The 23051-nt window shown below is 37.0% G+C and overlaps 1 protein-coding gene across 1 annotated transcript in view; it reads left to right on the top strand.

The window, feature by feature from the left end:
* Positions 1-23051, top strand: part of LOC122797773 (microtubule-actin cross-linking factor 1-like) — an 899011-nt gene that overhangs the window by 598475 nt on the left and 277485 nt on the right. Inside the window, exons 23-26 of the mRNA XM_044066295.1 lie at positions 1484-1690; positions 13455-13574; positions 13885-14054; positions 20026-20185. Coding sequence (XP_043922230.1) covers positions 1484-1690; positions 13455-13574; positions 13885-14054; positions 20026-20185 — 657 coding nt within the window. The remainder of the gene's footprint in view (positions 1-1483; positions 1691-13454; positions 13575-13884; positions 14055-20025; positions 20186-23051) is intronic.

Genomic DNA, 23051 nt, shown 5'->3' with positions numbered 1-23051 from the left:
TGGAAGATTAATGGTCATATAGGGGAATGGAGTAAAAATGAAAACAGCAAATGTTTTCAGTTTTTTTTTCTTCTTCTTCTTTCCCTTATGTAATGGCAGATGTTTTTGTAAGGTAGTATACCTTTTTAATACAGAAGATGTGCTTAAAAGCTTATTTGTGCTGTTTAATTACTGAATGCTAACAGAGCCGGGCATAAAAACAAAACTATGGTATCATACAGCTATGTCCTGATAGCTCATTTTTTTTTCGGATTCAAATACAGATTTATGTAGTTGACAGTGTATCAAAGAGGGATAAGATCCTGACTGCAACTCAGATGACTCAAAATCGATTAGTGTCCTGGGTGCTGGATGAGTTAGCCAAGGGTGGGTGAGGCAGAGAAACCAGTGTGACTTGCACATGCTGTTAAGGGTAGAAGCTCACCACCATGCACAACTAATAACCACAAAAGTGGGTGTTTCAGCATGCAGCAGATTCTCTCAGACATCGCACAATAGTCTTTTTTAATCTCCTGCACGTTGGGATGATGTTGTAGGGTGACATGCACACATAACAGTGGACTCTGGGGATTAAAATAGCTTAACTCCCATCATCTTCCAAGATTGTCTGGATGATGGCCCTATCTCCTACTCCAGCCTCCAAAAATGCTTGAAAGGGTGATGTAAAAGAAAAATGAATGGAATCAAAATTAGTAGTACAGAGCTGAAGGTTAACAGGCATGGAGGAAAGGACTAAAAAAAACTTTATGCTTTGAGCTCTCTCTCTGTCTTTTCCTTTATACTTTATCTCTATCTCTGTAGAGCTACATATGAATGCAAATGCAATTAAAAAGACAGCTTGAGAGAGAAAAATTGCTATAGCTTTTCCATTAATTTTGAATAAAAAGATTGCTTCTTTGCATAACCATGCTAGCTACTTTAATCCCTCCTTCCATATCACCTGTGCAGTTACCTCAGGGGGACTTTCAAGCATTAGCGAGTACTTTTGGGAGTAATGCTACAACCAAGTTAAGCTAGCAGTCCTTGAAGCACTAGTTTATCCCACCAGAATGCTTTGTGCCAGAAGTGAGGTACTTCACTAATTATCCTCATGCTTTGTGTCCAGCACCGTATCTGTGCCTAACTTACATGTAGCCCACCAAATAATTAAAGAAAAATTATTTTTTTTGGTGAATGGGGGAGAAGCATCCCTTGATGTATGATCCATCATCTCTGTACATGGAGAAAAATATCACTTGCATATTCTAGACCTGAAAATCTGTGTAGATTAAAGACAATGCTTTGTTTTCTCTCTACTCCTGTAGCCATTTTATATCAAGCCTGTGGATATGTTTTATTCCATTTGTTAATGCTCCAAACCATTTTGGCTGAGAATGCATTCCATGGTCAGAAATCAAGACAGATAAACTGCTGCATTTAATAGTGACTTGGGTTGCTCTCATACATGTATATTCTGATAAAAATTAACACATTTGTTTTGCAGGTTTTGGTAGCAGAGGTCAAATCATACAATGAAAAGCTATCAGCCTTGGAAAGTGAGTCATGTCAACTGAAAGAATTTAGCCGAGAACAAGACTGCACAGTAATTCTCAATCTCCTAGTTACAGTTCAGGATCGCTGGGGGAAAGTATTCCAAAGCACCACTAGGAGGGGACAGGTACTGGAAGAGGCCAGGAAGCGTGCCAAACAGGTGAGAGCATTATTTACTCAGAGTTTAAAAATAGCTTCATTGACATTTACCGAGTTATGTGAAATGATGGGTATTAACTCAAATCTGACACATGCCACAGAATACTAGAAATAAGTATTTTACCAGGAAATATATAATAGGCAGATATGCTTGTTTTCTGGGATACCCATTCCATGTTATGGCAGTCAAACTACTTGCTAAGAGAGTGAAATCAGTACAATCTACTGCATAAACTCCATCTCTAGAATCTACTTGACTTATTCCTTTATTCTGGGCTATCTTTATGAGACAGATGAGGTTATTTCTAACATAGTTGAAGATATCAGTTCTTTTGGCTGCTTTTGATGACAATAGTAGTAATAGCATCATTTCACTAGTATAATCCCAGAGAGATAAAACATTACACAATGCTCACTCACTGATACATGAACATCATAATGGCCTTTGTGACCCTGTCTGTCTCTTTTTATGCATGAGTGAACACATATTTTTCACAGTCATATACCCAGCTAATGTAAGCTAAAAGAGAGTCAAAGGAAATATACAGTTCCATCTGTCTATGCCATTCTTTGTTGGCGTTACTTTGTAATGTCACTCTGCATCAATTTATAGTTATTGTCTTTTCCTAATGAGTGGTGCTTCCCCACCAAGCTTAACTAGTCTACAGTAGGTATTATTTGGAAGCCATGAAATTAATGTAGAATATGGAATGTTATAAACAGACAGGTACACATGTGTACATGTGCGCATGTGCACATGCATAAACCACATACATATAGTTAGACAAATGTTCTATCATTTTCTCTGTATACAGTTGCAATTGCTGTTGTAGCACAGTGACAACTTAACAACTCCCATGAGCGCCAGTGAGCAGTACAATACCAGAACTCTAAGATCTGTAAAATTAGTCGCAGCATAAAGCACAAAAGAGATGCAAATGAGTAGCAGTACAAAAGGATAGGTAATGGGTCTAATGCAGTTTTTTAACTCCTTGGCTTGCATTGCTCATTCCTGTGGACCACTGGTCCACACTGTATACAGCCTTCTGCTGCATGGAACATAGCATAGCCTGCTATCAACAGCACGTGGGCACTCCGTGTAGGGACCACAGTGGTATCCTACTACGTATCCTCAATATACCACAAGATTACCTTGCATTCTAGTTCTCCTTGAGAGGACACAGTCCTTTCCTGCTGTGCCCCTTTAGAATGTATATGATCCCTCTTACACCGCCTGCACTATATAACACACAGATAGCCCAAGATGTGATGCTTTTTCCTTTAAATAACATAATTACGCACACACAACTTGCAAGTATGCAATTTTAACTCTGTTACTGCTGATGATGTAAAACAATGTGCTGTCTCATCACTGATTATTTCTAGCTGGTTTTGTTCCTTATAACTAAAGGACCATGTCTCCAAAATAGTTTGATATAAACTTGTGGAAATTTAATGAAATTGTAGTGAGACAATTGTCTGCAAAGTTTACTTAGATTGTGTTCTCTTCTTCAAATAAAAATGTTTTTTTTTTTTTTAATTCCACATTTCAAAACAATGAAAATATCACTTTGACACAGAAATATGAGCAGCCAACTTTAGAGACCTGTGGCACATGAAACTGAGACATGGGGCAAAAGTATCCCACTGTATGGAACATAATTCAAAAACAGACTTGCTTAGTGCCAAGTTATAAGAAGAACTGCAACTCCCCACATGACCATGTGTACCCTAATAGCAAACCACGACACTATAGGGATACATGCAGCAGTACTCTCTGAATCAAACCGACATATTACCAAGGGCACCTGGCTGGTTTATGGGTAAATGATAGTGATGTGTAAACCAGTTAATCATTAATAAATGTTGTGCACTCTCTCTAAAGAAGCAACCCATCTATTATAAATTATTGTGTTATGCTCAATAAACATTATGAAATGAGCAATCCCTGGAACTACTTAAGTTGAGGAGAGGCAGCTCTTTCACTGTCGCATAAAGTTGATTTACCACAAAATTTCTGAAATTGACTAAACACACAATATTAAAGATAATAAAATCCTTACTGGGCATGTTGTGTTATTCATCCAATATGAGTACCATTCAATCAAATAGGTTTGAATATTGGCATTGAATAGTAAGGTGTCATAGCCTTTACTTAAAATAAACTAATCAGTAAGTTACTGTTGTTTAGCCAGTCAAGCATAATGTTCCATTCTGTTTGTATTACAGTAGTGCTGTCAGCTAGGGATGCTCAGTGCACAAACAAGGCAAAATGTCTGCATTTTCTTAATTTGGGAAGTGAATTTAATAGATGAGGAAATATGGGTCTTTACATATTCCTTTGTGGTACTCCACAAGTGAGATTCTTAACAGTAGAATAATCATTGTTTGATATTCCTTAGCAGTCAAATATTATGCCCATCATTTACGAGATGAAGTAATGCATAACCATTTTCAGCCAAATTGTAAGCATAATAAATATCACTCATGAAAACAATAAGAGTTTTATGTCTCCTAGCAATCAAATATTACACATATAATGTACTACCTAAAAGAATGCACAACCATTTTACAGAGCAGCAAGGGTCAGGCTATGGTTCATAACACCTTGGGTGAATTAAAAAAAAATAGAAAGAGATGTTTATATTGAAATTATAACCCTAATAAATCTCATTCATTAAAACAGTAAGACCTGTGTCTTTGCCACAGCTATCTTGGATCACACACTACTTTGAAGTAACTTTGAGTAGCTGCAGCGCAGTGATTTGGAAGTAAAATTCTCTAGTACATTTCCTGGGTTGAGGGTTCGGACCTGGCTTCGTGTCAGTGTCTGTCTGGAATTTGTTTGTTGTACTCACTCTATGTGTTTTCCACAGGCAATCTGTTTTTTATCACCTCCTCAAAAATAAGTTGATTGGCTACTCCAAACTACCCAGATATGTTGTATTTACCCCAGACTTTCAAGCATGGATCTGCTTAGTTTTTTTAATATGCCATAGGGAATTTATATCCACAGGCATATTAACTAACTTTTTAAACACAAATAGCTTCTAATTTATATCTTATGAGACTTAAAATGAATACCAGGGCTAGAAATCATGCAATTCATATGCTGCCATTGATACAACACTTTCAAAGTCCCAAATATAAAAACATGTACTTCACATACTAACATTGATATAACACTTTCAAAATTACAAATAAAAGCAGGTATTTTAAGTGAAGCTGATGTCCAGAATTCAATCTCAGTAAAATACAAGAAAACAGTCACTTATTACATCTTGTAAAACATGTTAAATTATGACAAATTTTACTAGAAGCAGGCAAAAGGCAGTCTGTAAATGAATTATAACCTGAATAGGTAGTTGCAAGGCTATCAGCCCAAGAGCCATTTTAATCTTAGCCAAGCTTATCCCAAATTTACCAAAATATTGCTGATGTGCCAACACCCCAAGGAATTTTACAGTTATTATATACGCTTGTACATATCAAATACTCACTGCCCCCTGTCCATTAGGGATATATGTGCCAAACCAGGGGAAGTTTCAGGCTTGTCATCCATTGATCCAAGTTACATTTGAACAGAGTTAGAGATGAACTTTGTTTCACATGGATGGGAAGCCTTTTCCAGAGAAATGGTAGTCTTTGAGATGCACAACTGTCCCTCCAACATGAACTGTTTATGTCAAAGTCAAGGTTTAGAGTGAGTATTTCTGATGCTGTTTACTTTTTGGATCTTCAACAGATCCATTGTGTGAGATCAGAAGATGCCATGTAGGCTAGGCATAGATAACCATGCAGCAGCCTGCAGGAGACCAAGTACAGGGATAGGGCTTTGAGATGGTCCACACATGACTTGTACTTTACTCCCTGTATTTTTTTGTAAGGAACCTTTGTGGTCCCTGAAGTTGTTGCAAGTGCCCGGCCAGGTACATGCCAAAGGATGTGATTTACTGAATGACTGACCTGATGAGAGCTGAGTACAGTTGAATGATGACCTCTTTGGAAACTGGATGCCATGCCCTTACTTATAAGTTGTGGAACTTGGAATGACTTTCTCACAATAGTAGACACACGGTGGCCAAAAGTCAGATTACTGTCAGCATCATACCTCTCAACTGTCCCTGATTTTCAGGGACATCCCTGATTTTGACTCAAATTTTAACTCTGTCCCTCTTAATCCCTCCTAAAACTAGTGACATTTGGAGGAAAGGTGGTGAATTACACTTAATGAATAATGACAATAATTAAGAGTTATAAACTTCTTTTCCTTCGGATAATGTGTATTAATTCATATGCTCTGATACTGTCAATGTTTCAAGTTAATAGCACTAATATTTTAAAAGTATCCCTGACTGTCCCTGATTTTTTCTTGACTTGTACCTGATTCTGTTGAAATTTGTCCCCAGGTGTTTGAGAGGTCTGGTCAGCATGCATTCCCAGATCCCTGACCACTGGGTCTTCTTTTAGGGGATATAATTGTATTGCCTGTTCACCAGGTGGAGCAACACCAAACTGGTTTCATGTTCCAAAATAGAAACAATGATGTGCAACCAATCATGGTTGAAATCATCCACCACCATCTAGGGAACTAATGAATCAAGTTTGATTTGATGTTGGCTGAATGTTTTAACCCAGTCAGTGTGGTCTTAATGGTGGAGTATACATCCATGACGTACAAACTATCAAAGGTGAATGATATTTTAATGGGAGGAATATTAAACAAGGAAGGACTATACTGATCAAATGTAGAGAATTCACTTATTAGCTAATGATCATGACAACCATTCCCCTTTTACTGTCAAACCTACCCTTCTCCATTTTCTTCTAAACCTATCCACCTTTACAGAATAATAACCAGGTAAACTTTCATCATTCAAAGCCTTCCTGGGCATATGGCATTGTTATAAAAGATCTGCCTCATTAACCCTAGGAGTCATTTTGTCTAAGACTATATGCTTCTAGTAATTTTCTCTTGGCTAATTGGTCTAGGATGTGGAAACAGATACAAGTGTTCAAAATGTGGTCCCTCGTGATGGTCTATTTAATGAGTAAGAGAAACTTGCCTGAATCATAGATATCAGGACCCACCCTTGGAGCCATACTTGGAGGTAGTATTCACTGGAAAGTTCCTAGTGGGAGAGTGACACCCATAATTGGGTTCAGCCTAGAATGCTACATGGAACACTGTGTGAGCTCACCATTACTAAGGTAAATGGTGGGATTCAGGAGCCATGCCAGTAAAGTGACAGGTAAGAGCAGGATAGATTAGGACGGATTACATAGACCCTGGCAAAATAAGTAGTTTTGGAGTGCCAAACAGTTAAACAGCAATGGAACAGTTGAAAGAAGGAATGAGAAAGAGCGTATGAGAAGTGAGTCTCAAAATGTTGGAGGTTCATACTCTTGGGGTTAGATGAAAAGGAGGATGAGTGGAGAGAGCAAGAGAAGGTACAGTTACTGTATCTAGGAGGATGGATAAGGCATCTTATAGCTGAAGGCTGGAAGGGTCAGTTAAGAGAGCAGATAGTGAAGGTCAGTAATTTAAGAATATGTAGATGTGTACTGGCATACCAGGGGGAATAAGAAAAGTAGGGGAAAGTCAGGAAGAAATAGGAGAAAGTACAGAACAGGTATATTAAGTGATAATATTTATAAGTGGATTATGTCAGCATCTAGGGAGTAGGGTGGTGTCCCAATTTATGTCTCATTTTTCATTAGACCATATGCAATGCTAGAGGTTGCAGTTAAAAAGGGGTGTTAGTTTCTCTCAAAGGATGTACAAATTTGGGGAAAACAAAAGTGTGAATTAATAACATAGTTTTGAAATGAAAGGTTGCAATATGTATATAAAAAGAAGAACTACTGTTATATGCAGTGTACTTCTGTATGTACTAATATTGCATAACAGGGGCTGACAACATAAAAAATTTTGGTGCTTTTGAGTAATAATGTAGTGTATATTTTGATATGTTCAATGAAAAGAATGTAAAAAAAAAAAAAACAGAAACGGTACATTGGGATGTGGAATGAATCCTCACTGCTAGGGAAGGAGACAGAGCTTGTATATGATGCTGGCATGTGCCAGTTAAATACAGTTGGCTATTCCTCTACTTTCAGCACTGGATCTAGAACAAGACTTCCTAGCAGGATGTAGTCTCTCTCTCTTTCCTGGCCCTGACCTTCATCTTGGGGAGGGCCTCAAGTAAATGTGGAATATTTGCAAGCCCCGGGCTGAGTGCTTCAGGGTTAACATTGGTACCAGCAGATAAGAGGGTCACCTAAATGTGGATGGGAGTTGCATAAAAGAAAACTCAGTCTTTCTGCTGTGCCTACATTTATATTCAGAATATTCTATCTTGGTGGAGGCCATATGAGTAGTGCTTGATATGGTAGTACTTACTATGTAGCCATGCTGGGAACCTTCGGTGCTCATATCAGGAATTATGGAGAGACATGGAAGAGAGTAACTGAGAGGAACAGCTTGCCTAATCTAAACCTGTCTGGTGACTTCATTTATTATTTTTTTTTCTGTGCTACTCATGGATTGTCCATAACAAACACCATTTTCTAATACAAAACTACTTACAAATGGCTTGGAATTAGAACACCTTGGTCCAAAAATCAGTGATAAACTTTGTAGTCATGTCATCAAACCCAAGGCCATATATTCTAGATGCCTGGTCTGGGCTATCAACTAATCAGTACTAGATGGTGAGTTGGGTCAGACAAGTAGGACAAAGAATGTACAGACTTGGAAGACCTAAATAAGAAGTTAAGATGTCCTGGACATGCCTAACAGATGTTTCTGAATGGGATAAGGTCATACTCCAGTTCTGTAACAGTTTATCCCACAAACCATATGGGGTCAGGGTTGTAAAGACTAAACGGACCTTATCTAAGCCCTCAGTAGTTGACATACTGGTAAGGAGATATCCAAAAGGTGTTCAGTGCTTATCATACATGGAAATGATGGAAACCATCATGTTAAACAAAAACAGAGAGGTCTGTAGCATAAAAAGAAAAAGAGCCCTGAATGTTTAAGACATTCAGTTAGCGCTGTAGGGACTGACGAGCTAGTGGGGGGAAAAGAGGATTAATGAAGCCATTCCTGGCTGCTTCCTTCAGAAGGGAGGTGGTCATGCATGCCAGGGGTGCACAGAACATAGTAAAATTCCTAGTGGAAACAGGCAATCATATGAAGGCATCTGTTGCAAAGGAAGTTGGGTGTTATAGAATTATACCACTCATACAAGTGGGTTCCATCCCTTGTGAGAGCCTATTGCACGCCCTCCCTTGGAATCAGTGGTAATCGCAGTAACAGTATATGGTGCTACTTAACTTCAGCAATTTTACCACCCAGATAAGAAGCAATAATCGTATTGTATGCACACTTTATGGATTTCTGAATAATAATTGAGCCTTTCCTTTGTGCAGCTGGATCTCAGGAACAGCTGTTTCTTACACCTTTTCTAATCAAAGCTAAAAGACATAAAACTATATATTCATTATTTCCTATGCAAATACTGGTAAGTGTAGATAACCTTTCTATAACATTAACTGTTCTGCAGTAACTACATTATTGGGAAGAACTTGGGAAGAGGAGCATCATACCTCTCAACTGTCCAGATTTTCACAGAATGCCCAGATTTTTTACTCAAATTGTTGGGCTGTTCCTCATAAAATTTGTTTGTTTTCAGAATTTTATGGCAAATCAATGAGGAATGAATTCACTAAATAATGAAAGGTATTTGTGTTTCAGACTATATATCCTGCAAGAAAGTGCATCATAACACAAGACCTTTTATTCTAGCTTATTTCTAAGTTTATAAGAACAATATTTAAAATGTGTCCCTATTTTTTGGGGCTTTGTACCCCCATTATGTTTGGCTTTGTCCAGATTTTTTGAGCTAAAAGGTTAAGAGATATGAGGAGCATAAAGGTTACACATGAATGTTACTGCTAATGTGTTTTCATCAAAGTTTCATTCTTTCAGTGATAATGAGACCAGGAGACAGTCCACTATAGAATTAATATTTATATAATTGTTATAAAAAGTAATATCAGACCATTGATGTGTTATGAAATGACAGATGGTGTGACCTGAGGATATTATGATGATGTGAGGTATTGCCAGCTGTGCCAGGGAGAGTAGGATAGTGCATGTGTAACATATACCAGCATAACTAGCTGGAGTTTTGTAAATAATTTTATGTCATTTTAATATCAATCTGATGTGAACAGATGCTTGTTTTAAAAATGTGTTTGTAAAGTTGCTTGTGTTAAAAATGTATCAATAGTAGGTCCTCCTGGACAGAAAAGAAATATACATTTATGTCAGACTGTACTGTTGTTAACTGTTGAAGTATATAGATTTTAACAGAGGGTACTGGAAGGGAAGGTTTTAAGCTCAGCCCAGCTAACTTTAAAAGAAAATAGCTTGAAAATAATGACTTGGTGTAGGCTATAAAGATTTTATCTCACAGGCCTGAATGCAGCCAGAGATGCAATGTCTGGGCTGGGATCCTGCTTTTATTGTCTTTAGTAGTGAACTAATTGCTACCCTGGGGTGCCAGATAATGGTTGGTTAGTCTCTACAGGAAGGATGAAAGGGTTGGAATTGTTTTACAGTCTCTAGATGCTAGAATAAGTTTTAGGAAAGTCCTAGGTGTGTATTGTGACACATCTGTGCTAGATCCTGGCTCTGCTTCTAGTCAGGGGGGAATAGTGTGGGAAACACAGAATCAGGTGACCAGATGTAATGTCATTCTGTAGCCAGCACTGAAATTATATTTAGATATTAGTGAGAGATGTGATCACACCCAGCACTCTGCTTTGGAACTGACAAGACCACTCACCCACTTCATCTTGCCTTGCTTTAGTATGTAACTTAACTAAGAAACAGTATTTCTTCAGTAAGTTAGGAAAATATAGTGTAATTAGCTAAAAGTATTGTTTTTCTGTATCTGTTTGAGTCTTGCCATCTGTGCTATTTTTTATATTTCCTATGAATTGAAACTCTGATTTTTATTGTAAATAGATATTTAGTATTTTCATGTTTTCTGTTTTATTATTTATTATTAAATATATTATACCTTTCATTGTGGCTGTTCTTTTAGAAAATATTTTAACCCTTGAGAATAATTGCATTTATTTGGTGGCAAATTTGGCTTCATGCTCCTGAAGGCCTTGCCTCTTGGTCAGACATTACCATTTGCATAAGTACTAATTTCATTGAGTAATTGGGCACCATGGTAAGAGCCCTAAAGTAGCTGGCTGGTGGCAGTGAATCTACCTTATAGTCTGGGTGGAGGTGGCATAGTGGGTAATCTGTCCCAGGTGTGTGTGTGTGTGTGTGTGTGTGTGTGTGTGTGTGTGTGTGTGTGTGTGTGTGTGTGTGTGTGTGTGTGTGTGTGTGTGTGAAAATCAAATCTCAAAGAGTGCATGTGTCAGCTACTTGGAACAGAGACCCCAGGACTGCAGTGTGCTCCCTGTGTGCTCTTAAGGGAAATTGCACTTGGTATAGAGAGCTGCACCTGAAAATACTGTAACTATTTTTGTTCTACCTCACTGTTCCCCACCTGTGTCAGTGATGAGTATTGAGACTCCTTGATTACTAGCCCAGTGGAGGGACATCACAGATATAACAGCCTGTCTTAGGTCAGAGTTGTAGAGCATAAGGCAAGCACCTGGGAAAAGTATTATGTCATCACAGGTAGCCACTGGGATGTAACAGATAACTTGGGATATTTTTAATAAATTGAATTGATTGATTCGGCTATTAATTTATTTCATTCATGCTCTAAATACCTACATAATCTAATCCATGCTTTTTTGAAGAATCAGGCCATCTCAGCAGTTACTGGACAAAAGGCATTGAAGCCAGTCCTGGAAAGGCCATCACTTCATCACAGAAAACACAAACATAGACATGCACACAAATACCTACAGGTAAATTGAAGGAACAAAATGTACAAATGCTTAAAAAAGTGTAAAAAATTTTGTAAAAGTCAACAACTTACAACCAATAACAAGAATACATCTTAATAACACATACTAATATTATATATATTAATATCTTTAATTATAAATACTTAAACTATCCATATCTCAATAAGTAATAATAATTCATAAAAATTAATAAAATACTTCTAAAAAATGCAAACATGTTTTAAGTGTTTATAAACTTCATAAACCATTCATTGAAATTAACTCACAATAAATTAATAAAAAAACTCACTAAAGTTTTGCTGCCCTTAATTTTAATACCAGTAGTAGAGAGACCGCTTCATTTAATCCTAGGGTAGAGTACATGCATTTAACATTAACTGCCAAAGCAGTTCTCTGTATTCCAACAGGGTTTCCCTGCTGTCCACCCCTTGAATTCTGATCATCTTGTTCTATCACCCAAAACAGAAATGAACTAGACTTACAACATAATATATGCTTATAAAGTGCATTAGTCATTAGTCACTTCTTAATATCATAATTATGCTCATTTATTCATGCTTTCAGGGTCCTTTTAGTCTTTCCCACATAAAAAGAAAAACATTCTGAACAGTTGGCTAAATAAACTACTCCTTTTGACCGACAATTAAAATGGTGACTCTGGTGAGTGACTTGCTCACGTTGTAGGCAAATAGAGTTGGAAGAATCAAGTCATTTACCCTGGATTACAGGAAATAGCTATTTAACAGATCAGATCCTTAATCTTCTATGCTAGACAATTATATATTATGTCTCAAGCCAGGTTTCAGAAAGTTTGAGTACTGGCTAGATCCATTACATAAACTAATAATTCTTATTTGTAAGGTACCAGACAGTTAATATCCATATGGACATTTTTAACTCCTTTGAAGTTGCCCAAGGATTTGATAGGATGAACTATCAGGTGTTGTTTTGTGGTCATCAAAGAGTTTTAGAAAGAAGTATGTACTTCTTTTTTACTGCAGTTTGTTCACACAGATATAGCTTGCATGAGATTGTGGGTGTAAGGTGACAAATGAGATTTTTGGAAGTAGATGTCACAAATGCTTTAACAAAAATTCAACATATTTACAATTTGCAAAATGCAATACATTTCACACGAGACTAACTTCATTAATTGCTCATGCTGTTTAACTTGTTAGTAATGATACTGGCACATAAGGTTACATTGAAATATGACATACTCAAGATGCCTATCTGACATAATCAGCAGTATGATCATCTAAGATTACAAAATCCCACACATAATGAGGCATACTACTTCAGTCTCATAGTTGCGTTACTCATAAATCATAAACAGCAAAGCAAGTGCATTGCTAAGGCATAAAGTAGGAGTTACAAAACTAATGGAAATAATACTGATTGATTGAAATTGTAGTGGAACAACATTTTAGAATTCAAGAATTTTAAAGCTAGATCTTTACCCATGTTCATGATAGTTACTTAAGGCTGCAGAAGGAGCGAAAAGAACATTTGTGAAACTCTGTAAGAACATAGGAACAAAGATATGAAGTTTATAACTAATTCATGTTACTTGTTCCATGATATTGAGATAGGGCTAGATCAGTTAGTACAGTCAGTGTGTGTGCATGTGTGTGCGCGCGCGTGTGTGTGTGTGTGTGTGTGTGTGTGTGTGTGTGTGTGTGTGTGTGTGTGTGTGTAGAAATGTCAAACAATTATTTCATATTGAAATGTCATCTAAAGCTATATTACATCTTTACTACTAAGCAAACTGGGCTACTGCCTATGTATTTTTGACTGTTTCTCTGTCACTTCAGTTTAGTGAATCCCGGCAGCTTCTGTTAGACTGGATGGATGAGGCAGAACTGAATCTGGAGAACAACAAGGAAATCGCAGTGAACCATGATGAAATTAAACAGCAGTTGGTACAACACAAGGTACAACAGAAAGAATAAATCTTTTTCTTAGCTTTGAGTATCACAGGTTTATGCATTTCTCTTTTCTAAAAAAGCAGTGACAGCAATTAAAGGAAAGAGAAGGTTCTCTTTAATTTTATCACATTAAGATATGCAAAGTATTTTTGTGGTATGGACTCTCCTTGTAGTCCAGCTGGGATGAAACTTCTGTTGCATATGGTCTTTATATTGTCCTTTTTATCATGGGTCAGATATCCTGAAACTCCATTGTTTCCATGCTTGTTTATCAGTACTGTCTGATTTATGCTATCTTTTTTTTAATTCTTGGCAGGAATTTCAGAAGTTTCTGCGCTCCAAACGTCCTGTCTATGAAGCAACACTAAAAAGTGGCCGATCGCTGAGGGAGAAGGCTCAGATCCTTGCAGACAGCCAGCAACTGGGAGAACTAATAGCTGAGCTGAAGGATAAATGGGATACTCTCTGTGGAAAAGCAATGGAAAGGTAAGCATCTAGTTCTGTGAAACTGGTAATTATAGATACCTGGTGTAAACTGTACAGTTTAAGCAATTATCTCTCTGAGGAAACATTTATTAGGGCAGTACCTTTTTCATACAGTTCTTATACCTAAAACATGCTTTAAATAAATATCAGAAAGAACAGCCCAAATAATCTGACTTGATTCTTAAAGGGCAGAGAAGACAAGAAGCTTGCAAGAAGAGCTGTCTCAAGGGAAAGCATGAATCAAAATGTGTGCCACTTTTCATTTTTAAATTATGTTTGTGTCAAATCAAGCCAGCATATGAACATATGAAGATGTTGACATGAAAAGACCAACTGCCTACAGAATCCTTCAGAGTATTACAACCAGTTCCTGTGCAGCTGACCTTCTGATACTCTTGTCCCATTCCTTCTCGCTCTGACCCAAGTACTCCTGAACCCTTCTCATGACTCACATTCTTTCATTGCCTCATGAAATACATTCCAGATACTTAGTATTCTCTAAAGTACTATTTTTCTAAGTTTAAGTTGCAAAGTTCCCTTCCTGGTGCCTTCCTTGTTCAGTTTTCTCCATTCTCTCTTTATTACTCATCCTCACATTTCGACTTGCCCTGAAAAAATGTGGTGTACAACTCATATCCACCTTAATATACCATCTTTTCACTCGTACATGCCAACACTTGTAAATGTCTGCTCATACCCCCTAAATACACGTAACATTTTGGTAAGTCTGTGTTGCATGCTTTACAGCAGACTAAGCTCCTATTTCCTGCTAGTCTTTAGAACTGTACGGAGGGCTGACAAGTACCCTCTGTAACAGAAGGATGACAGAGTCTGTGAAACACGCTCCTTATGCTGCCACCCCAGGGACTTATTATCTTTTATCACTGACCAATCATACTGCATAGCATAATTTACTTTTTGAGCCATTGTCTCTAAATCCTTTATCTTTGTAGATATCTTTATTAAATCATAGTTTAAATAATGAAATAAGTATGCATTATTTAATAGAAAACAAACTGTAGTAACATGTTCATTATTTTCATAAAGTGTACAAATTCTCTTTTTAACAATTAACATTCATTCCAACATTATTCCTCACTTCATGGCTTCCCTTAAATCTTACTCTTCTTTGTGAACATTATTTTGCATATATTGTTTCCACAAATTCCATTTCTTTCTTTCTTTCTTTATAATTTTCTCCTTTTCATTTCTAATGATCCTGCTTCATGTTCATTTATCTCCTTTACAGCAGTGAATACTTTAATTACAGTTAGTTTAACTTTTGATTCCCATTTTCTAGAAACTGCTTCTTTTGGCGGCCAATGGCATTACACTTATTAAGCCCTACTGTGTATAAGTAATTCTGATCCTACAAAATAATAATTTCCTTAGTTACAACTATTTACTCTTCCAGCATTTCTGACAAATTACTCTGTAGAGTTTTGCCAACATGTTACACTCCCAGAAATTCCCTATTACCTCTGTTTGCCACACCTCCAGCATTTGTTATCTATCTGAGAAAAAAACTCTGAAATCTGTTTCGGATATACAAATTCCTATGCAAACATTTTCAAGCAAAAATCATAACCCTTAGGATATTGTTGTAAACTTGGCAGGCGTATTTATGTTCCCCTATTGTTCTTTTGTAAATTGCCTTTCCAGTCTCTGTTGATTTTTCTAATCTCCTCTGCTTGATTCTTATGCCTTACTAATTATTCCTTTTTTAACAGACACAACTAAAAACTCTACCAGAGTTGGTCTTTCACTTAGCACTCTGCTATCTCTTTCTATTTGCCTATACTCCTTTTTTACCTTGCTTAAGATCACCTCACCAAGACTATTTGTTTTCAATGTTTTTTTTCCCCCTCCTAACTGCCTTTTATCAGGCTACACTTTTGGCCATTGCAGTCCTTCCCAGTCTGTGAGTACTCTATTTATCTCTGTATAATTATAATTATTATGTAACTATAAATGGTCTGGCAGTTAGCACAGAAGATTAAGACTATTAGCTTTTAATGATCTGCTTCTTGTAGTCCAAGGTTTGATCCTCTCAACCTCCATTTGTCAACCATGTGACACTGATCAAGCCGCCTAACCACACATAGTTGTGCCTGAAAAGGGACATGTCTCCAATGGACTTGGCCAGTTAATGAATAAATTAATTGATCATGTTTTCCAAAATCATTATGATATTTAAACAGCACAGGTCCAAGAATCACCTTTGTTTGCACTTCTTACTGAGTAACATGGAAGGAACTGACACTGGATTACTTTATTATTGGTGCTAAAGTTCTTCTGATCATTTATTCTCTACTACAGCAAGATTCATTGGAGCCATTTCATTCCCTTAGGTGAGAGTAAGTAACATGAGGCAGACATGAGGTGAGTTTCTATCCTTTCTTAGCCTTCTCCTTGGTGGTAATATGAGGATCTGTATCACTGCAGAAAACATATATGCCCCTCCATTGGCCTATATCCCTCCATTGGTGTGTGCACATTCCCACATGCACCCCACAAGTGCTGCCATCACTGGCTTGGCTGGCCATGGCCAAGTCATTCCTCAACCAATGACCTTCTTCAGGAAATGCCCCCATACCATTCAAGATTGCACCTTTCCCAGTACAACCTCAGCTCTTTCATTGTCTGAGCCAATAGCCTGGGTCACAGTCAAGGCTCTATCCGTCTGCACCACAGAGTCAGAAGAATTTGCATTCATTTTGATCTTAGTCTAGAAAACAGTGCCTCTCTAAATCAGTATGTCAGTTTTATGGCAAACTATTTAAAGTGCTATCCATAAATCAGCGTTAACCTATCCATATATAATCTGAGTATGTAAGTATGTTAATGCTTGTACAACACTATTTCCTATGTTATTGCAAAACAAAACCTCCAACAACAGTCTCTTGTCCCATAATAATCCACAATTTCCTGCTACAGTGTCCATGTCTCATGGCAGTATTTAGTCATATCAGACTTTGGAGAAATTAATATGGTGCTAAACTGAGATTGAGCACTCATAATGAAGCTTATAAAGGTATACACTTTCAAGAATGTCTTTTGTTAGTTGTGACATTTGTGCAATTACTGTATTGAATGTATTGCTAATGTATGATATATATATATATATATATATATATATATATATATATATATGTGTGTGTGTGTGTATATTTATATATATATATATATATTTATATATATATATATATATATATATATATATATATATATATATATATATATAAAATACTTGAGCTTGTGAGAGTTGATATCAGAATAATAACTTGCATTCATAGAACTGGGGACTGTACTAGTGCAGCTGAAGAAAGAAACTGATTGAATCAGTTTTCAACAGTAAGATCTCAATTTATTTTGAAAGATTTTTCCAAGTAATATGAAATATTGTGTGCTATGAGGAAGTGCCAGAAAAATCATCAAAAGATGATTGCACAGTGTTGAATCCAATAATGGGATTTTATAGCAGATCAGAAGTAGCCTTTCTTATCCAGTATTAGTACTGATAAAAAAGTTATGTACAGTGATCTTTGCTAGGAATTCTCCTTATATACCCGTCTACAGTATCTGCATTGCAGAGTGAGTTACAAGCACTTTGGTGTATTGACGTATGAATAATACTAGAATGTATGAGAGTGGTTATCAGAATGGTAGCTTACAAGTAGAATGATGGGAACTATGCTAAAGCACTTCAGTGTCTGCCAACTAACTTGGTTCTGAGTTACAAAACATCTTGTAATGGGGGGTACTTGCTCTTGGAAGCTTTTTGTTTTTGATAAAAAAAAGATGTAAGGTGGAAGTATTAAATCTATACTTCCTTTCAAACCTGGAAGGAGTGGTTATGTTCAAAAAGGATAAACAGAAAAATGTGCCTGCGCTCCTTTCTTATTATTTCAAACATTTGATTAGTTATTGCACTAATGAATTACAGTAATCCTGCCCCCCCCACTACAGAGGATGCTTATAACAGTAGTTGTAGCACTGTCACATAGTTAATATGAAAACACAACTGAACTGAATGCATCGCTATCTACACAAGCAACATTGAGTAGTGCTGGCTTACTGTTTAAATGGCATAGGATGAATGTGGAAAGCTGCTGTCTTTGTGGGACACATTTAATGATGGAGATGCACCTCATAATATTTTGCACATATGATGGAAGAGTCATAATTTGCTTATTCCTGCTGCTGATTGGCACTAATACAAATTATGTTACACTAAATAAAATGCTTCAGTTCCAGCTCATTGTATATTTGTTAAATATTTATACTTTCTGATTAGCTTGCTGTATTGTTACCACTTTGAAGCATACCACTCAAATTCTAAGTGCAGAATGAAATTCAGGACAAAGACAAAACTAATGGAGGAGGGAAGGCCACAAATCAAGGGCAGAGTCAAGATACTGCTTTTATAAACTTGGGAAGTTGCTAAATTAACACATTTTGCATTGGCATACATTCTCTGATGTACATAAAGTATGAAACTCAAATTCTGTCATTATTTAGTGACTCAGTTCCTCTATGATTTCCAAAAAAAAAAAACAAATCTTATGAGAAATAGACCAAAAATATGAAGCAAAAATCTGGGCATTCTGAAAAAAAATGACGGCTGAGAAGTTTGCATTGTAGTGATGACCTGTTTTTCAAAATGTTGTTTGATATATAGATGCCATGTATCCTACTTTAGACCGTGCAAAGTTGTGCATAGGTGGTCTATACTCATCTCTTTGTAAGCAAGATCTCATTGACAGTTGAATAAGCAATGATGCATTAAAATAATTATCCAATGACTGAGGTTATTAGCAAATCTTGATTATTTGTTTATTTTCTCTCCAATATATGGGATGGTGAACTGCTTCAAAGATGTCCTATTTTAGTCATGAGCCAGACCAAAGGCAGAAATTAATAACCGTAAGAGTGGTATTATCTATACCAGTATTTTGCAGGACGGTTGTATCATGTTAGGATGAAATTTCTGAGAGTTCATCTAATTGAGGATTCCAAAGCTATTTAAAATTAAATGGGTGCTTCTGGCGACCAGGTTAGGTGTATGTTGAGGTGTTTTGTCTTATTTAATACAACAATGCCTGTTTTTGTAGCATTAATTCAGTTTTCATTTTGAAAAGACAGTTTATGATTATTCAGTAAGACGTAAGAAGACACAGACACTTTGCAGATCATGTGAGTAAGTAAGGATGTGTGTGTGTGTGTGTGTGTGTGTGTGTGTGTGTGTGTGTGTGTGTGTGTGTGTGTGTGTGTGTGTGTGTGTGTGTGTGTGTGTGTTAAACCTAAAACATCTAGTTTGAAATAAGGCCATCCGGGAAAATTTGAAGAAATCTGGTGCCTTCCTTTGTCAGACACAATGGGAAGCTTTTTTTTTTTTGTACTATCATTAATATGATAGAGAAGTGTCTGAAGAACATACCTCTTAACCTCTTAGTGCAAGAAATCTGGGCAAAGCCATAAATAAAAGTGGGACAAAGGCCTCAAAACAGGGACAATTTTTATATATTGTTCTTACAAACTTAGAAAGTTAATAGAGTACTGTAACAGGTTTTGCATCAGCATGAATTTTCTGAAGTGTATGAAGTCTGAAACTAAAATGTCTGCCATTATTTTCTAACTTCAGTCTTTAATGATTTGCCAATAATTTGCTAGAAAAACACAATTTTATGAAAAACTGGACATTCCACAAAAATCTGTATAGTTGAGAGGTATGCTAAAGAACTATTTATATAGCCAAACCCGCCATAATGATGGAGAGAATTTTGGAACATGGTGATTTTTTTTGAGCTGTTGTTAATATCTTTTAAGTTTTGGCTTTTGCAGTAGCAGGCCTCATACATCTAATAGTAACCTGATTGCTGTGTCAGCCTAAAGGCTATAAAATAACACTTTGTTGCTTGCTTCCTTGAGAAAAACATTTTGAATTTACTTTTTTGTTCTCTAATATTAGACAGCACAAGCTGGAAGAAGCTCTTCTGTTTTCAGGAAGATTTACAGATGCCTTACAAGCTCTCATGGACTGGTTGTATGGAATAGAGCCCCAGATGTCTGAGGAAATGCCTATTGGAGGGGATCGGGACCTTGTGAATAATCTCATTGACAAACACAAGGTAAATATGTGCATGTCCTTATTAGCAGAGGGATTGAATAATCTACTTTTAGAGTATACCTTTTGCTAAGTCATATCAAATAAATATAAAACCATAACATTGACAAGATCCATAAAGCTTTATTTCCATATTAACATACCTCACCAGTGCTTATAAAAAAGTGGAAGTCACTGAATGTTCCCATTCTTTCTCTGCATTAAATCACTTACTGGAGATAATCTGGCATGACATAACCCTTTCTCTTTACCTTCTGAGTATGGGGCATAGGCCCACAGTTAAAATATTAATATGGAAATCAGGGCACATATTCCTTTCATTCAGTGAAGTGTTACTGGCCCAGCAGGTAGAACACTTACCTTTGATGGTGAATGATATGAAGGCTGTGTGTATCTGGTGTTTAGATTCATCTTGCCTGGCAGTTAACACACATAGTTAAGGGTATGAGTTATGAATGATCTGCTTCCTGTAGTCCAGAGTTTGATTCTCTCAGCTACTGTTTCCCTAATATGTCCATCCATCCATCCACAAACCTTTTTCTAATTTTTGCACATGGGGTCAGAGTGCCACTTCAACAGTGACACTCATCTAGAGCCAAGGGTTACACCATCAGGTGGCTAGCCCTACCACTGTAGTTCTTCCATACCACACACTCACTCACATGCACATTCAAACCTATGGCCAATTTAGAGTGTCCAATCCACCTACTGCATGTCTTTGAAATGTGGGAGGAAACCGGAGCACCTGGAAGAAACCCACAGAAACCAAGGGAGGACATGCAAACGCCACACAGAAGGCACCCTCAGCCGAGAATCATACTGGGGAACCTCTTGCTGTGAGAGACAGCTTCTTTTTTCTCTTTATCCTTTGCCTGGTTATTAGTTGGCTCCTGGACAACCTAGAACACAGATGGCAATCTTGGCATTGTCCACTGCTAAACCCTAATGTAGGCTCATCATTATTGTTTAGAAATGGTGCCTGCATTTGTTTGTGTTTTCATATCATCTTGTTCTCATGGCTACCATATTAGGTCTTTACAGTGGATCCCCACCAGTGGCTACCATTTATTTTCTGGAAGATGTGCCAGTATGGAGTAATTCATTGGTGTTGATTCCCCACCAATGCTGGGAACTACTGTGCAACATGCACTGGCATTTACACCCTCAGAATTAAGACCATTAACTCCCAGTCCCACTTTCCAAGGATTCAGCCTACAAAGAAATGGTTCTGGACTATGAGCATTTAGCAACGAAAATATTAAGATTGAAGCTTCAGGCCTAGGCACAATAACCTTCGTTTGTATTTATGAAAAAACTGCAGCATGTATCATGGCTACCATTTTCCTTGTACAGCATATTCAGGTTTTACCAGAAGGTTTGACAAATCCTTTCATTTACAGTACAGATACCAGCCAAACTTGACCAAGCAACTTCTCAGCTGGAATTTGTCTCACTGACAGATACAGACCCATCAAGGTAGGGATCAAACAGAATAAGAGATAAAGCACCAGTTCTTATCTTATTTCTCTTATACCTCTATTCATTGCTCTCTCTCTCTCTCTCTCTCTCTCTCTTCCTCTCCTCCACTTCCTATTTCTGAAACAAAGGAAGAAAAGCACTTAGAACAAACTCTGGTCTCTCCACCCCCTCCAAGTTTTAGGATTGCATTGCTTTATTTACCATACTCATGGATGCTGATGGTAGGCAGGAGTTGGGCTGTCATTTCTATATTACAGCATCTAACCTTTAAGGATAATTTTTAATTCAGAAGATGTGGGAATGGACACAGTACACCATTTCTCTCAAAAATAATTGAATATTCTTGCAAGAAGTTATGCAAGATATCTAGGGACTCTACTAAACAATATCAAAGCAGATCTTGTTTAATTTCTACTTAGTAAAAATTGATGCATTAAAACTCATTTTGATAGATGTGTCACAACCCATATCACTGTCAGTGTACCTTACCTTGTTTCAATTTTGTGTTTTGATGCTGGAGTGTTTGATAGAAATGTTAGTCTCTGAATCTGTTATTATACTCTACTACATGCAACAATTAAAGAAAGAAAGCTATTGCAGTCAATATTTCATCAAATGAAAAAAGAAGCACTAAATGCTGCCTACATTACATCCCTCCAGTAAATGTGGATAATCTTCCAGATGATACCATGCATTTATTAGCATCCTGTATCAAAGATGAACTAGTAATCATGAACATAGACTGAGGCTCTAATTGGTATCTCTCCACACATGATAGAGTAAATGTGCAAGTCTTACCACACTCCATATCACAGCCAGTCAGAACTAACTCAACACAATCAAACGTTCTCTCAGTAATTGTAGCATCAAACTAAACTCTAGCTTTGAGGCCTACTCAAGCTGAAAGAGTAACCTCCTATCAGGGGAGTCCTTTGGAGCAACATTCATACCAGAGCAAACACAGCAATTCACTGAGGTGCATGTGAGGATGAGAGGCTGTTTCAGCAGAATCCAGAATTAGCTACAAACATCAAAATGACTGTATCTGAACAGGAGAAGGCAAAAGTGCACAAAATATACATGGATCATAAAAGCAATGACTAGGCCAGAAATGAGCTGTTACAACTGTGTTGTCTTATGCAGTATGGAAACGTGTCCTAGAATTATGCCATGTTCATTGTCCTTACTATGGTTGGCTGTACCATGGAACTGGGCTTTCTTACACCTAAGGTGTGGAATAACAGAGGGCACATTGCGGGTATTTAAATTTCTTATTAGTTGCAAAAACATTGTAATGTGAATAAAGTACTGAGCTATTTAGAAAAACATTCACCAACAATTCATTACTTAGTGCTTCAAGTTGCCATCCAAAACACATTTTAAGCAACATA

Source organism: Protopterus annectens, chromosome 3.part1 (genome assembly GCF_019279795.1).
Source record: "Protopterus annectens isolate FY-2018-M chromosome 3.part1, PAN1.0, whole genome shotgun sequence".
Taxonomy (NCBI): domain Eukaryota; kingdom Metazoa; phylum Chordata; order Ceratodontiformes; family Protopteridae; genus Protopterus; species Protopterus annectens.
The sequence above is the reverse complement of the archived record's forward strand: the minus strand, read 5'-3'. Positions and strand labels throughout refer to the sequence as shown.